Source organism: Amphiura filiformis, chromosome 10 (genome assembly GCF_039555335.1).
Source record: "Amphiura filiformis chromosome 10, Afil_fr2py, whole genome shotgun sequence".
Classification (NCBI taxonomy): Eukaryota; Metazoa; Echinodermata; class Ophiuroidea; order Amphilepidida; family Amphiuridae; genus Amphiura; species Amphiura filiformis.
The window spans coordinates 52,596,505-52,613,897 of NC_092637.1; the positions used below are offsets into that span (position 1 = coordinate 52,596,505).

At 35.3% G+C, this 17,393-nt stretch overlaps 1 protein-coding gene across 1 annotated transcript in view; it reads left to right on the forward strand.

Annotated features, from left to right (window-relative positions):
• The window catches only part of LOC140163019 (neuronal acetylcholine receptor subunit alpha-10-like), a 321,325-nt gene that overhangs the window by 43,936 nt on the left and 259,996 nt on the right, over positions 1–17,393 (forward strand). The window contains exon 2 of the mRNA XM_072186359.1: positions 5,308–5,631. Within this exon, the coding sequence (XP_072042460.1) occupies positions 5,580–5,631 (52 nt within the window). The 5' untranslated portion in view covers positions 5,308–5,579. The remainder of the gene's footprint in view (positions 1–5,307; positions 5,632–17,393) is intronic.

Below are 17,393 nucleotides of genomic sequence, written 5' to 3' on the forward strand. Positions count from 1 at the left end.
ACAGTTTAAAAATATTGTTGTAGTGTGTTTTCATAAAAAACGTTTTAAAACGTTTTCATGACCTTTATATAACCGGACATTTTAATGTTATTAAAACGTTTTTATGTTAACCAAAAGCCAAAATATAACTAATCAAAAACGTTTTTGTGTTTGCCGGGCTAGCATTATCATTTAATCACATATTTAGGTATTTCAAAAAACAGTACACACATAAAATTATCCAATTATGTTAATTAGATTCGCGATTAAGAACAAAAATGTCAAATTGTGTATATTGCGGATCAATTTGGATACATATTAAAAGTATGTTGGGTTAGGAATCGTGTAAGATCTTATTCTACTCGGATGATGATCAATCTGACCCATAAAAATATAGCTAAAATCACTGAAGTCAGATATTGCTATTGTAAGATATCAATAAATACAGAATATGCATTAGCTAATATCGGTAGCTGTGTATAATAGTTTACTATGTTTTTCCTTTGTTTTTACTGATTATGTATTTACAGTGTGACTTGAAAATGTAACGTAAATAGCAGAAAATATTGCATTATACTTCCATCCAGGATAGAAGTGACTAACCCAGGCAATCATCTCCTTTAAATTCTAATTTTCTTGGAATTATTACTGAAAAAAGCTTGCTTGAATAACGCAGACATAGACTTACATGGTAAATTTGTAACAAATGAAACAGATGTACTCTCCCGTCGAAATGTTTTTCCGCACCCTCTATAACCGCAGAACATGTTAAATTGTAATGATACTACAAATGGAAAACGTATCAAACCTAACTGTCACTAAAATATAAACCCTTATAATAATAGTCATAATTGCAGGAACTTGGAACCCTCATTTATTACAAAAATAAAGAAAGAAAAAATATTCTAATTTTGCGGTAAATTACACAGTAAAATTCCATTGAGAAAAGTGGCGGCGCTGTTTAATGGGGCTCATTATGACGTCAATACCCTGTTGCTATCAAAAAGTTGTCATGATCGACTTGCAGTTATCCCGACTGCACTGCTGGTCATCATCAACAATGTTTGATGTAAACGCTATTTGGGTTCGGTTGTTATTATTATCTTAGTGTTATTTTTTTCGGTCGTCCATATTTCGGGCGATTGTCCATTGAGCCATGAATCTCCTTTTTTTCTCAAATTATATCGAACAGATCTCTCGTCAATATTCAATAATCTTGCAATTTCACGGTTAGATTTTCCTTCACTATGATATGCTTCTATCATTCCCTTCTGGTGATCGGTAATTTTTGGCATTTTGAGCCTGATCTGATGGAACTGAGCAATTTTGGAAGTCGAAATTAAACTATAATGCGCTGCTAGATAGGAAATCCCTGTAGTGAGGCTCGAAGTAAGCCGATTTTCTCAGAAAGCTTTGTAATGCCAGTACTCAAACCAGTAACACACATATCTAAAGTTTTAACCTCAGTAGAAACTGTGTCAAGAGCAGCTTTTTCCGCTTTCATAGACAAAACCAGTGAACATCTGGTCGTGCATTCATGAGATCATGTATCAAATGAAACCCCAAAGCATGTACAACAAACAGTGGCACTGCATCCTGCACATTCCATCAGTTTTGCATCTTCTTGATAAATTCAGTTTTGCAAGATTTACACACCCAACTATCAACACCAGCAGAAGCTATGTCGGCAGCATTCACTTTCTGTTTACCATCATGATTAGTTGACATTGGTTTGGTCTTACCAGGTTTTTTGCCTCTAGCTGATGGTTTTCCTCCTTTAGGTTTAATGGCACCTTTCTTTATTATTCCTGCAGCTGAAGCAGACGCATCACTAGAATCAATCCCAACGCTCACTGCACTACTGTTATCCATTGTCTAAAACTCCCGGTGTTGTTGCCGAATTCGACACCTTCTTGGATCGCCGTATCTTGACATGATCCCCACTGGGCACAGCGAAAGTGTTATCTGAAATATCATCCATTCTTGACGATTTTTCCTTTGTTTTTATTGATTACGTATTTGCAGTGTGTCTAAAATATGTAACGTAAATAGAAGAAAATATTTAAAATAATTCTATCCAAACGATTCATTCAAATCTGATATTAACGGTTACTCAGTTTCATAACACCGTTGATTCAATGTAGTTTAATAGTACCTGTCATTGTCCTGGTCCTGTGGCCCAGGATACAAGGTGACTAAACCAGTCAATCATCTAGTTTAAATTCTAATTTTCTCTGTATTGTTTCTGAAAAAAGCATAACGCTGACAAAGAACTACATGATACATGGTATATTTGGAACAATTCTAAAGATACATACTCGTGCTGTGAACAAGGTGAAATTATGGAATCTGTTTGAAATGCCATATCTCCTTACTAAGCAATAGCGTTTTTTCACACTCATTCTCATGAAAGTTAAGACACTCCAGTCTGTATCATTGATATGAAATCAGTCTCAAAATTTGAGAACAGAATCACTGTTTTATTATATTTATCTTGAGACACTGTGTATTTCATAATTATGTTTCAGAATAGAGAATTGACTGACTGAGTGTTTGGACAGTTTTGTCTGTTTATCCAGCATCATTAATATTCTGTCTTGTCTGCTTGGTCTTCTCATACATTATTACCTTCAGAACGCTACGGTTATTGAAATTGCAGTTATATTTAAAATAACATTGACAATATATCTTACTTATTTATGTAAATCACATCTCTCAACAGTCTTCGAATACAGAACGATGGAAACATACATGATAGTAATACAGATTTCTGCGATAGGTATTATGATAATAATTTAGTATATGATTATACGGGTAGTTATACGAACTGAAAATCTTTTACCATCTGGTCATCCAGACTCAATTTCATGCTGATGTAATATGAACCACTACTTTCTCAATGATTATGCTAACTAGTACTAAAACAATGCACTATAAGCTATATGCTGAGCTTGTCCTCCAAGTTCCAATGCCCTTTTTGTATATGCCTTGCTTAGAATTGTTGTGTTTTTCATTTAGGGATTCAATCATGGATATACAGAAATTACAACGATGTACACCTGTCCCATTGGTATAACAATACGCGGACGCGCCGGGTACAGAGTTGTTAATTTCTGTTCATACATTCCACGATAGTGAGAACCAATCAGAGCAAACGGTAGTATATTACTAGCCGTGCAATTTTGAAATAAAAAATGCACTCCCCCTACGGGGCCCGTAGTCGTACGTACATTAGACGCATCAATATCTCAGTACGCGTGCATTAGTTTGTTCAATTTTACTCTCAACAAGTGATACGCATTTATTAATTTGCAAATGAACCAATGCAACGAAAAGAAGCTGCATGTAGAGATTGTCTAATTATCATGATTATTTCAGGAGGAGTGTCATTTAGTCATTGCCACTTAACCTGTACCGCGGTGCAAATCGTAAGTCCAACCTTTGTGCTCATTTTAGCTGTAACAAGAATGCGTATCACTAATTGGGAGTGAAATTGTTCAATATAATGCACGCGTTCTGAGATATTGATGCACGAGCCCCGCACGGTGAGTTCATTAGACACATCAGCATCTCAGTACAAGTGCATTATTTTGTACAATTATTTTCTCGAACAACACGATATTAATTAAGTTCATACTTTTTTTTTATAATATAGAATAGAGTTATAATATGGAATAGAGTTATTATGATGGCAGGATCCAAGGTTGGTCTTTCCCCAGAGTCTCCGATTAGCTGGTGATGGAAGTTGGTCGTGGATGGCATTGACATGAAATGATAGGAGCTCTGGTGTCCATGCATACAGGAGCTTCTTCCCAGATGTATCTACTTGCATGGCAGAGTCCCATCTGGACCATCGTCCTTGTCCTTTCTATAAACACGGAGATATTAGATTACATAAAAAACCCCGCATTGTTCCTTTGATACCAAATTGATTGGCCGGCAGGCTGTCCATAAAAGTGGTACCATTGTTTCGATCAAGGGTTCCGCCCGGGATTCCGTCATTAAATTGATAACTGACCTGACAGCATATTAGCGCTTAAAATAATTCCCCACCGACCGACTCTATACTTTAAAAATCCATCCGCCCGTATAAAACAGGTTTTTTTTCGTCACTAGGATAAATTATTTAATTGTGTGCTAAAGTCATGTGTACCGTGGTACCATGTTCCATACATGTATTGAGGAATACAAGGGAATAGTTAGAGTTTAGAGTTGAGAAATGTTTGCCCCCAAAACCCGAAGTTTAAAAGTTGCACCGATCAATGGTTATTAGACACAAGGATTGCGGCATGAAAAACACGTCATTATCTTCGCGCTGAATTAAAATCAATACAATGAACGGCAGCTATTAAATTCGGGGATCTTTCGGCTGCGTTACTTTTTGTGAAATTAATTCACGTTGCATGGATAGCAGGGATAAAACTGAAATTAAATCACACTGGACGAATTAATTCACCACGATGGATAAATTATTTTGCATTGGATAAATTATTTCATGTTGGACAAATTATTTATTTGTGTGGCCAAAAGTATTTACGTTGGATGAAATATTTATTTGCAAAGGCGACAGGAAAAAACCTGACCGACGCAGAAATGTGTTTAAAATCATGTAAAAGCAGCCGTTTTAAGGCCAAAATTTATTGTTTTTGACTGAAATTTAAAAAAAGTCTGAACATTTTCATAATATGTTTGCAAAAATATCATCAAAATTTTGCCAAAATGTTCAAGCTTTCGGTGATATTTGAGGGTCAAACATTAAAACAATTAAAATAATTCCCCACCGACCGACTCTATACTTAAAAAATCCATCCGCCCGTATAAAACAGGGGTTTTTTTTCGTCACTAGGATAAATTATTTAATTGTGTGCTAAAAATGATTAACGTTGGACAACTGGCGGTCATAGTACACCGTATGATCCACTTGTCAGCTCGTACGTTTTGTGGCAAATATTTGCGTAGAATGATCGTCGAAGAAAAACATTGATAAAATGAGGGCGATGAAATTATCGATGACATAGAATTAATTCGATGCAATTATCACCATAGGCTTGAAATCTGATCGATGGAAGTTCTTTGATCACAAATACGCGATAAAAAGATCCAATTTTTTGATCACAATTTTTAACAGAAATGCGTTGCACAGTATCTATCGGCAGAATGTGTACATCAAATAAACCTACAAGTACACCAAGCGACAATTATCATCCGTGCTGGCTGTGTGAGTGTAACATTAAAGTAGGTATTGCTAATAGAATATAATTGATGACATAATAGTCTCGAAATATTTATTTATTAACTTGACACTGTTGCCGTCTGTTTCGCTTCCAGGACACACGGATGACAGGACACAGCCTTTCTATGGATACGGATTACCTATATTCTCTGGATTCATGGATTTCTATGGATTAATTCTGCGCTCTACATTCCTGGAATTATCACTGGATATTTACTGTACCATTTGTCTGGAATTATATTTATGATTTAATTGCTTACGTTATGGGATTGCCCACAACCTTTCGCATTTGCACAAAATATTTCCTTGGAGAACTATTCGTGAAAATAAGTTCCAAATTCAAGGATTTTGACTGGAGTTACCCAACATGCTGACGAATGCTAAGTTTCTGCTGTTTATGTGCATCATTTTGGGATCAGGTAAGTGTGATAAGTCGGTTCATACATACTCTCGATATAACGAAGTTTCTGATTGGATTTGCGTCCTTTTTTGCTGGTCATAAATACCGTTTATGACCAGTACGCAGGGCATAAACAAGCTGCGTCACGCAGCGTTAGAACCCAATTAACACGATCCACGATTTGCTAGTGTTGCGTACACGCGAATGTCACCGCGCCTATCTCACGCGGAGCGCAAAAGATGACGCGTATCACGCGTTGACTCCCGGTCGTTGACCTCATGAGCCGAGCTGCTTCCTGCAAGTAGGCCTACTCATTTTCTTCCAATTTATGAAGGAAAACGGTATGGTAATGTTATTTAAACTTGTAAACCCTTATTATTTTCATCTGTATTGAATTGCTAAAAATGTTGGGTATGTATGAACGGTCACGCCTCGGGCATAAACAGCGATCATGCCCTCAATCCTATGAATGAACCCCTAATTCACCCTTTCGTCTTAGCAACGACCGAAAACTTTAATTGTTGATATTAGGCTAGTCAAATAAAGAAAAAATAACGGGTTAACCCACCACTTATTGTAATAGAATCCATTTAATCATCATTCATTTCAGAAATTCTGAATTCTTATGACGAGAGGAATACATTGGTATGGTTTTAAACAAGATTTTACCAAATTTGAAATTTCACCCCTTGCATAAAAGCGGCCATTTTGGATTAAATTTTGTTGTCAGGCATAAGCCTTTATTATACACATTACGAAAGTCACATATTATACATATTTAAATCATTAAAACAAACATTTTCAGAACACAAAGACTATTGCATTACACTACATAATTATACAAGTATAACGAAATTAAATTGAACTGTTTGGTACATTGCGAAGTTTGAGTTCATTATCAAACATATCTAGGGTCATTCAAAAAATTCTACCACCATCATCACATCTCTGTTATCTTACGCGCCAGTCAATTATTGAAATTACCCATGATTATACTCTTGAATCTATGCTAAAACATGAAAGTTATTTAATTAAGGGCGTACTACACCCATATATTGGTTTGATTGGTCTAAAAATATATTTTGTCATTTATAGCTAGGCGATATATGCACGGATCATGTGAAATAAAAACAATTATGAAAAAACTTCGTAAAAGTGTCCTGTTTCACCTTTTTGTCGTAAAGTTGACTGGTTGATAAGGACGCTTATTTTTTAGCGATATTCCTGTAATACGTCTATCAGGCGGTGATGGAAGCGATATCGCCAATTTTGAGGTCGCCATTGGATTAACACATAATCATGAAATCTTCACAAACAATTCTAAATTTGTTATGTGGTGTCAAAGCAAAATTATTTTACTCTAAAACCGTCGGGGTACGACAATGTACCACACTGCAAGTATGTTAATTTTCCATTTGTAATTGCTAACCGTGTATTTTGAATGCGGCTGTCAGTGTATCTTCGCCAGCCTCGTACGTCACGTGTTGCGCTTCCTATGCCACCTGCGTCTATGTCAATCTCCATAGGGATGGGCGATACCAGCTTTTGGTACCGATTGTCGATCTAGAGCAGTCAGGGGGTGGGGGCCGAATTTTTAGAAAAAATAAAATAAAATGAAAAAAATGGCCGCGGAGCTGCTTTCGCGACGCAGGGGTTGTCTAAGGGGATGTTCCCCCCCCTCAGAAGTAAGAAACTTGTGCAAAATGAAGATCTAATTGAAGAGATTTGGTGGACAATTTTGGCACTATTAATAGTGTAAAATTTTAGTTGAAAAGCCGCAAATTTGTAAAATTATTGACGGTCCATGAAACCTTCCGTGGACAAGTTTTCCCTATAAATTGTGTTAACATAGGAAATTTGCAAATGTCGAAAGAAGAGCGAAAATGGTCATATGTTTATCCACTACGCTGAGGACGGATGTTCCCTCCTGTTTGAAAAATTTGCAAAATGAAGGTCCAATTCAAGCCATTTGGTGCATCACTTTTACACTATTCAAATCAAAAAGGGCCCGAACTCAATTTGCAAAATTCGAGATTCGTAAACATGGTAAAAGCCGTGCATAAATCGATGAAGTCAGCAGGAATAATGACTTTGGTGGCAAAATGTGACGGACCCTGCATATCGGCGGGGCCGCAGTAATTTTCACATGCTTTAGGATGCGGACCCGTCTTCAAGCCCAATGCCTAAAATAATCGCAGGCCATTATTATAGGACCTACTTCAAATCGACCCGACTGTGCGGGTTTTTATTAAGCGTGGACCTACTCAATTACGTGAAATTTAACCTTCCTTTTCTCTCCTCCTTTTCTCCCTTTCTCTTCTCCTCCCCTTTCTCTTTCTTCTCTTCTCGCCTTTTTTTTTTTTTTTTTTGGGGGGTAGCGGGTCAGTCGGCGTTCCCCCCTAAAATCTGCGCCTGAAATGAGTAGGATGTGTTTGTTCAGGGGATGCGGGGTACGTGTGGCTGTAGGCCTACCACATTAATGAACTAAACTTACTCTTTGTGGGATTACGAATCGTAAACACAAACAACACAGGTGATAATAAAACCAGTAGCAAACATCACTTTAATCAACTAGATACAACAAGTTTACAACTTTCTTTTTAAAGCCTTGTAGACCTACGATCGTTTCAAATTTTTAGATTTTTCTTTTTTTCTTCCAAAATGATAAAATAGGCCTAGTTAAAGGCCCATTCAGTGATTTGCTCATCCGGACGATAGTAATAATCATCAAAATTCAGATTTTTGTACCTTTGTCATTGTCATAGATGTGCTAAACATAGCCTGCGAGTGGTTCAGCCGAAAGACATTTTACACGAATCTGTAATTTTGATACTGACAGTATCGTGTATTTGACTGCTGGGTTGTTTTTTTCGTTTTTTTCCAAATTTGTCATTTCAAAAATACCAAATGACAATTTGAATGCCTTCGTACATCCGCCATTTTGGATTTTTGCCATTTTTTGCATTTTGAAACCAAAGACCAATTTTTTCTTCATTTTTTAAAGTCCCCAATTAATCTCTATGCAATTACCTATCATGTGAGACATGTTAATGGCTTGGCTTCGATTTAGTTTTCTTCTTCTGACAATTTTAACTTTACGGCCACCATCTTGGATTTTGAGCTGAATTTTCATAAATTTTCAAGTTTTACCGGATTTTTAAGCCGAAGGCGATTTTTTTCTTCAAATTTGGAAGTCGCCAAGTAATCCTTGTACAATTATCGTTCATATAGTACATGCAAATTAGTTAGCTTCGACTTAGTTAACTTTTTTGAACAAGTGATCGAGCGGTCTATGTACATCAACCCCTGTGATCCTACAAACAATTTTAATTTTTTTACACTTGCGCTGGGATCACTGAATGGGTCTTTAATATGCAATCATTATGAAAGTTCCCAATACATTTGGAAGCGAAAATATTGGAAATTTGCAAAAAAAACCAACATCATAAACTTCACCTCTATCACTCGAAATATCACGCCATCAGGCATGGTATGCCGATGAGTGTATATCCCATAGACAATCACATTCATTCATTCATTCATTCATTCATATTTATTCGGCAAAATCGACAAGAACAATAAATATAATCAATCACAAATTATCACAAATTTAGCATATATGAAATACATGGATACAAGCAAAGACACCAATGCTAGGATAACCCATAAAGTCTAGCTGCAAATGGGGGGACAATCCATTGGAATTAAATCTATATACCACAAAAAATTTATTCGCTACCTGAAGTTGCTAATAGAGAATGAAAGATTAGAATATTTGCTTATATTTGTTTTCAATTTTCAAATATTTTTGTTTTCAATACGTTTCATAATAGTACATTTTATTTTTGCTATCTGTCAAAAGTAGCCGATACCAATTACGATACCACTGGTATCGTAATTGTAGCGAGTACCGCCCAACACCGAAATGTAAAATTCAATTAAAATGGCGACGCTTATAATTATGGAAATATCATACACTGGCAGCGGTTGTTTTAAGTGAAAATGGACTGGATTGAGGTGTCCGATGTAAGTACAAATGGTGGCATATTATTTATACTCCAACATACACTGTTAACGTTCCCATTTTAGTTGATTTTGTGCAATAAATTGTCCCAAACACATATACTTGCGTACATCGTTTCACGTTATATTCAATGTTCGTGTTTTACTTAGATGACGGCCCTAAAAATCATTTAATACTAAAAACCAAGGCATTGACTGTTCTTTAATTTCAACCTTATCAAACCTGAAACAAATATGCTGCCTTGCGAACACAAATTTTGCATATCATTGTCAACTGGAAGGGGGAAAAATAAGTTTAATTTCATTGATAACATGAAATTGATGCATATTAATGTTTTCAAATCTGTGCATAATTAATTAATTTCCCCCCAAAAATCATTTTTATAGTTTTAGCGTCTGTCATAAATGCTTAACATGTGTGTGTAATTGGATTTACGATAGCAATTCTGAAATTCTCAAGAAACTCGATTTCATGAATGCATGCCTATGTACCTCTTCCGGGCTTCTACCTTTAAAAGCATGTAAGCTACATTGATACCGATGCCACCAATAGAACGAGAAGATTTGCCCCTTCATTTTGCATACCACTTTGACCAATTTTTTTTTCTGATTTCTTCACAAAATGCAAAAAACCCGCAAAAAAATCCAATGGGTGTAGTACCCCCTTAAAGTGTAAATTTTGGTTGTCAAGTTATGCTGGTTAAAGCGAATACAGATTTGGTTCAACGGAAATGGTTAAAAACTAAAGCCAAAAGTTTAGTAAGCATAATATTGTAGCTTTGGATAATGTCCACAAAAATGTTTTCAAGATGTTGTTGTCCCACTGCTTTATACTCAGGATAATTATTTGGTCCTATTTGAGATCTCTGACATGCCTTGGGACAACCAAACAAAATGAAACATGTTTTTATATGAGAAGAAAACATCGAAGGGTTCAACAGACACACATATGTCGGTGAAATTTGGCAGATTTCGATTAGACCACGTTTAAGGGCAATTCGAAAGTACGTCTTATTTTAAGCAATATATGCATCTTGACGTGGAAATAAGATGAACAATTTGTTAATAACCTTGTATATACTTACAAAATCCAAAAAAACTGTGCATGAAACTTATTTGATTATAACAAATGGACCAATTAATATGACTTCAACCAACAAGTGCTCACTCGATCGAAGTCAACAACCTATGGAAAAGGGTCAATATGAAGGCCATCCTAAACATATATCGGTTTTGTTGTGCAATAGACACAATACCCAGTAAAACTGTACTATATGCAAGTATTTAGATATTGATTACATTACTTGAACAAAATTAAAGCAATTTAATCATTTTCAGAAATAAATGTGTAATGATTTCCATATAGTTGGCAACCTTTGTAATCAAAATAAGACTTTCTTTTCAGACCGTTTCCGAAGTACCAAATCTGTATTCACTTTAACTCTCTTCACGCGGGTGTCGATTGCAGACGACAAGTTTCAAAAAAAATTTAAAAATTCAAAAATTTCAGAAATGTAAATTTTCATGACAATATTTGGAATCAGCATGAAAAATGCATTAAAATGAGTACAAACAAGCCTAGTATTGATTCAGTTGTTCTTAAGATAGCTCTTGATATTTTGAGAACATATTTCAAAACTTGAACTTTTTCCATTGAAGCGCATGGCTAGCACGCAGAGCATTAACCAACACATCTTAACAACCAAAATTTATCTTTTAACCAAATAACATTTTATTTTGTAGCCCGGATTTAAGATTATAACCATGAGTAATTTCAATACCCTGGCACGTAAGATAACATAGATATGATGATGGAGGTAGAACTTTTTGAATGACCCTCGTATATTTGCTAATAGTATACAAAGCTTGGCAATCGCAATTACGTAGTTGACAAACAAGTTGTCTTTGCTGTGTGAACCATGTTCACCAAACATGACATTTTTAACATTGAGAGATATGTTTTGTTGGATATTCAAAGATATCACTGTTTTGACTCTATCCCAAATGGAATTGTTTGTTTTTTTCAATAATAGAAGAAATGATTAACATAATCAATAACATTACAGGTTTCACACATATTAGAATTTTCTTTGCCCATTTTATACAACATTGTTTTTGTGGGATATATGTTGTGAAGAATCTTCCAATTAAGAGAAATCAAACGAGTTTCTTTAGTTCATTGGGGGACATTATTCCAAATAAAATTCCAGTTAAGGTTACACAAAGAAACGTATAAAAAACGTATAAAAGACGTATAAAGTTGTTCTCTAAAATAGAGTTTTCTCAGTAATCAAATATCGCAGCGAGTGAAATGTTGGTGCATTGGATATAGCTTAACATTATTTTTCTGTGTTTATACAAATTTTTAAAATAAATTTGAAAATGCTTCGTTTAAATCGTTTTTACGCACTATGTTCACAAGATCAAAAACGCGTTCCATGACGTTTTTTCAAAAGTCGGAAATGATTGTTCTGCGTTTTACCGCTTCAGCTTTATTCCAAACGAATTTTATAAACATGGTGTTAATTTTTGTTACCACTTTGTCTGGAATAATAATTGTGGAAGCAATATATGTGAGTTGTGAGGCTAAAAGAGACTTGACAATTAATACACTTGACAATCATCTTGGAAGAATCCATTTTGGATTTATGCATATTTAGGCACTGTTCCACTGCTTTGATTTTTTGGAACTATTGATATGTCTTTGTGTGAGCTTTTGGGAGATAGATGCATGCAAAATGAAATATGTTGCAGTTAGTGGTGGGTGATGTTTTTAATTTGACTGGCCTATATTGTCGTGTTGATGTTTTTGTTTCATTCCCGCAGTTAAAGTTAAAGAACCCATGTAAGGAGTGACCAGTGTTACTGAGAAACATTGCCAACACTACACAAAATATAATACACACAACAAAAGAATGAAGGTGCCATTTTTCACCTCGTAGACGGATACGTTGAAGGGTGAAACTATATGATTTAGATGCCAAATGATCAAAAATTCAACACAGGTTGACCTGAGACTTTTCTTGTTTTAACGCACTGAACCGTAAACACCTTAAAATGACAGTGCGCCCTCGAAGCTGAAAGTTACAATATGATAGGGCGACTATTTACTAAAACCGAAGCCGTGCGTATGAATTTTGGTACTATTACATCAAAAATGTCATATAATGAGAGAAAATGTACCATTTTGAAGCATCAAACTCTAAAAAGTATTTTTTTGGCTATATAACTTGATCAATTTCAGCGATTTTAATGCAGTCTTTTCGAATGCCATGAAATCAAATAGTTCCTCATCGTATTTCAATGTATCGCCCAGGCCTATTAGTGGTATTTAACCTGAAATCGGTCAAGCAATACATACACAATGATCCAAAATCCAAAGACGATTCAAATTAAAAAATTGCAGATTGCTCTATTGGATGCCCTACTGATTTCTACACAAAGCGTTCTCGAACAAGAGTACTAAAACGCCGTGCTTTCCATTGATTAGAATATTAAAATGCAACTTTTGATTTTTCCTTTTCTTGGGTTTCTGTGGTCCGGTTAGCGACCTCACGTATTCCGTGTACAAACTATATTGCCATGATTGGTCTCTAAAATTCACTCTGCTTTGAGTTTTCAACTGGTTTCCTTAATGTGTTTCACTCGTTGTCGAAGGAAACAATTGACAATTAACAAACATGATAAGAAATACTAGAATTTCAGCTAAATGGTGGAAGGTTCGTCTTTTTCAAACGGCCTATATTTAGTCATTTATGAGCGATATCTTTTACAATCCGTAAACAGGTAGTAACTCTTGAACAAAGTAAAATTCAATTTTGACGGACTCGATGGTAGTTTCAAAAAGGTACCATTAAATATATTAAAAATTCAAACAATTGGGATAAATGGAATATACTAAGGACATTCATTTTTGACATGGATGTCTATGCTGCTATTTAATCTAGTTCAAAAATATACTACTGTATGATAAATATTAGGAGAAGAAATGCCATGGAAATGAGGCTAGGCGAATTTATGTATGGCGTAGGGTGGTGTGCGTGGAATATGTAAACATAACAGCTCATAACTTCATGGCTTAATGGGTATTAATACGTATCACACCCAAAAGGTCCCTGGTTCGATTCACAGCTCCCCCTCAATCTGAATTTAATATAACTTGTTTCAATTTTTCAAGTAAGAGAGCAAATAAAAGTATGCGAATAATTTATTTGGCGCGTAATCCGGTGCAATTCTACTCTGAATGTTATTTATATTACCATCAACCTCCTTCAAAGAGCCTTAGCAATTACTTGATATAAGTTGGGTGTACTCCACTTCAAGTATTTCACAAGATCCAGGTAACGTAGGAATTACTTGATACAAGTTGGGTGTACTCCACATAAAGCATTTCACAAGATTCAAGTAACGTAGGAATTATTTGATATAAGTTGGGTGTACTCCACTTAAGCTTTTCACAAGATCCAGGTAACGTAGGAATTACTTGATACAAGTTGGGTGTACTCCACTTCATGCATTTCACAAGATCCAGGTTAGGAAGGCAAGGAGTTCAAGACAATTATTCAAAACCTGTCAAGAGTCCGTCCCATATGAACACCTCAAACTGGGACATAAAATGGATGAAATAAGTCTGTCTGATGGTTGGGAAATCACAATTTTACTCAACCTATGAATATATGATAATGTGAGTGTATGTAATAATACAGAGAATAGTCTAAATCATGTTTTCCCTCTTGCGAGGAGGTGCTTCCCTTGTTGGTCCCAACGGAGTTTTTTGTCCCTATAATTTGTGTCAGTCTTTTTAACAAAGTCATATATTGCACTTATAAATTGACAGCAGAGCATGTGATTAACAGGAATTGTGGGAATTGAAAAGCAATTTAAAGCAATATCAAGTTGTAACATTTCCATAAAAATAGGTTTTTATTTTTTGTCCACAAAATGTTTTTCTTATGTGCCTTTTTAATTTTGAAGCGAACAAATAAAAGGAAAGCAACTCGTTGTTGTTTTTCTAGTGCGAGTCAGTTATTCAATCGTTATACACAGACATGATAGAGAAAACATTATGAAAGAAAATATGTAGGAATAAATAATGTAGAATATTACATCTTTAACATAATTATAAAATTAAACATAATTTCTAATTTTTTATGTAAAATCTAGATTACTTCTTTGACATCATGGAGTTTTTTCAAAGATCATCAGCTGTACCATTCTTTACCTGTACCCGTTTAAAATCATCCATACTTTTCTCAGCCCCAAAATAACATACATTTTTTCATGTAATTTCTTTCCCATAATAATCAAGCAAGCTTTACATAAGCCGTGCAGATTAAATACAAACGATTAGAAGACGGGATATTGGACAAGTCAGTCACATACTAAGTTCTTGATAGTGTACTGTAAAGTATAGTATTTGACGATATTTCGCATTCTTTGGATTCACGCTCTGTCTGCAGACATATTAGCGCCCTCTAGCTAGTTACGGAATCAATAACAATACGCCATTTCAATAACAATTGGACACATGCAAATTATTTAGTGTCATCTCCAGGTATTGAACTATGCATTAACCTAGGATATCTACTTCAAATCGTCCAAATATGTGACAAAGTAGCGATAAATGTGAAAAAAGGGAATTAAATGTTGCTAAATATTGTCAGACCCTTCAAGTTTCTACTTAACAACCCTAACCACTTAGTTCTTCACAAATTTGGTCTTTTCCCGCGATATGTTTATTAAAAAACGTCGGGTCGGATAACCTTTCTGAATTAATCCATTTATTGTGAAGGAAAGATTTTAACGTTTTGTTTTTTTGGTAGATAGTATTTATTCGATCATTTTGTCAAAGTGCTGTTTGACAAAATATTTGTCAGTAATTCGTGTTGAAACTAAAGTGTCAAAACATTACTTTATTAAATGTGAAGATGATCTAAGATTTACAGACAATATAGCCCTAGCTTATATAAATGCATTCCTTGTGTATTTGTTTGTTTGTTTTATTCATTTATTATTTTATTTATTATGTGCATGGGTCTGAGAGGGTGTGGAGCCTAGGACTATTATAAAACTACACATTCATTTTGAACCTCCTTTTGCATGTTGAATGCAAACTGTATGAGAAGGATATTTGCAAACGAAAGAACTTTTTTACAAGAAAATATTATCTAAAAAAAATGACGCAGGTTACAGACAACAATTCTTGTTAAATCTGACAATTCCAAGTGAATGCTGGTTTTCTTGGGGGGGGGGCAGGAATGATGGTATAAGTTGATCGCCTAGAAAGCAAGTTAACAGCTTCAGCAACTACCTGATGAGTGTGTCTGCAGTGGATGTGTTGCTTCGCTTGTCAACGGCTGACGCATTGTTTCTCACCTCATGTTATACATTTTGTATGGACGTAATTATCTCTAACTAGCTGGGGAATATAACTTCCAGATTGAAATAAACAAATCTAGTTCTCACTATGACCCCAATCTAGAGAAATAGACTAATAGTTTAAGTAAAAGCTAGATGCAAGGTAAATAAAGGTGTTAACATCATTTACTTTTCCCGTGACTATAATGATTCCAGGAACAGGGACCACCATATCAGACTTGTCTTAATATTTCTTATACTGTAATAGGATCTTTAACAAGCTTGCAGGACGTCAACAGTTACCCCGTTCCTCTATTTACCTACGAGGCCCCTGCTTATTTAAGTACAAAACAACAGAATCGTTTTACTGCCTCCTGAAAATGGGCGATTTCGTCTCCAATTCATCCAATATTTCCTGATTTATTGCCTACACAAGTATGTTTAGCATCATCTTTATGTCCCCGCCTATAGACCACTTGGCATCACTATTTATCAACTAAGGCGAGGGACTCGTCTATCGATATGCTCGAACGAGCCACTACACTGATCAATGGCTTTCTTGTACTGTATGAAATGTGGCGGGCGATTTAAAATGCACGTGCCCTTAGCAGACTATGATGCGTACGCAGGAATAATGCTACAAATCTACCATCAGGAGGAACAAAATCATTACTTAACAAAATCATTACTAAACAGCATTATGCTTGATATAATTTTCAAGAGGAAATTTATCTGAATGTTGTAATTTGTTAATACCCATGCAACCTGTCACTAGGGCATTTCGTAGCTTATGTTACTGACTTGTCCAATATCCCGTTTTCTAATCGTTTGGATTTAATTTGCACGTCTTAACGGGTTATGCCATTTTAAATCGACTTTCGAAAAGTTTTTTGATACATTCATTGATTTCTCAAAAAGTAAAAATCGCAGTTTAACAAATAACGGTTCAAATGAAAGCCATTATTGGGGGCTAATTGTTGTATCACTATGATAGGCCTGACACCAATATAAACACTTGTTTCGGTGACCCAAGTTCATGGTCATTTCTGCTCACGCACTTTTTTACAGATGGCCTGGAATTTCATATTTCGGTTTCAGCGATTGCCCGAAAAAGGTGGTATGTTTTTGAAAAGCGTTTCCGCTTGGAATGTAGATAGTTATTGTTGCTATTACTCTTCGCTATTTTTAACAGTATCGTTTTTGTTAACCAACATAACATCCAAAAGAGTTCTCAAGACTTTGATGAGACCACAGATACCAAATCGGACTACATGTGATGAACAGATTTTACACTAGAATCAAAAGAACCAGCGTAGGCCCTCTCAAAATGTACTTTTTTAAAATATCGCGTTGTGATAAAAATGACTGCCTTTTCCTTGTTTTTTATAACAAGGAAAAGCT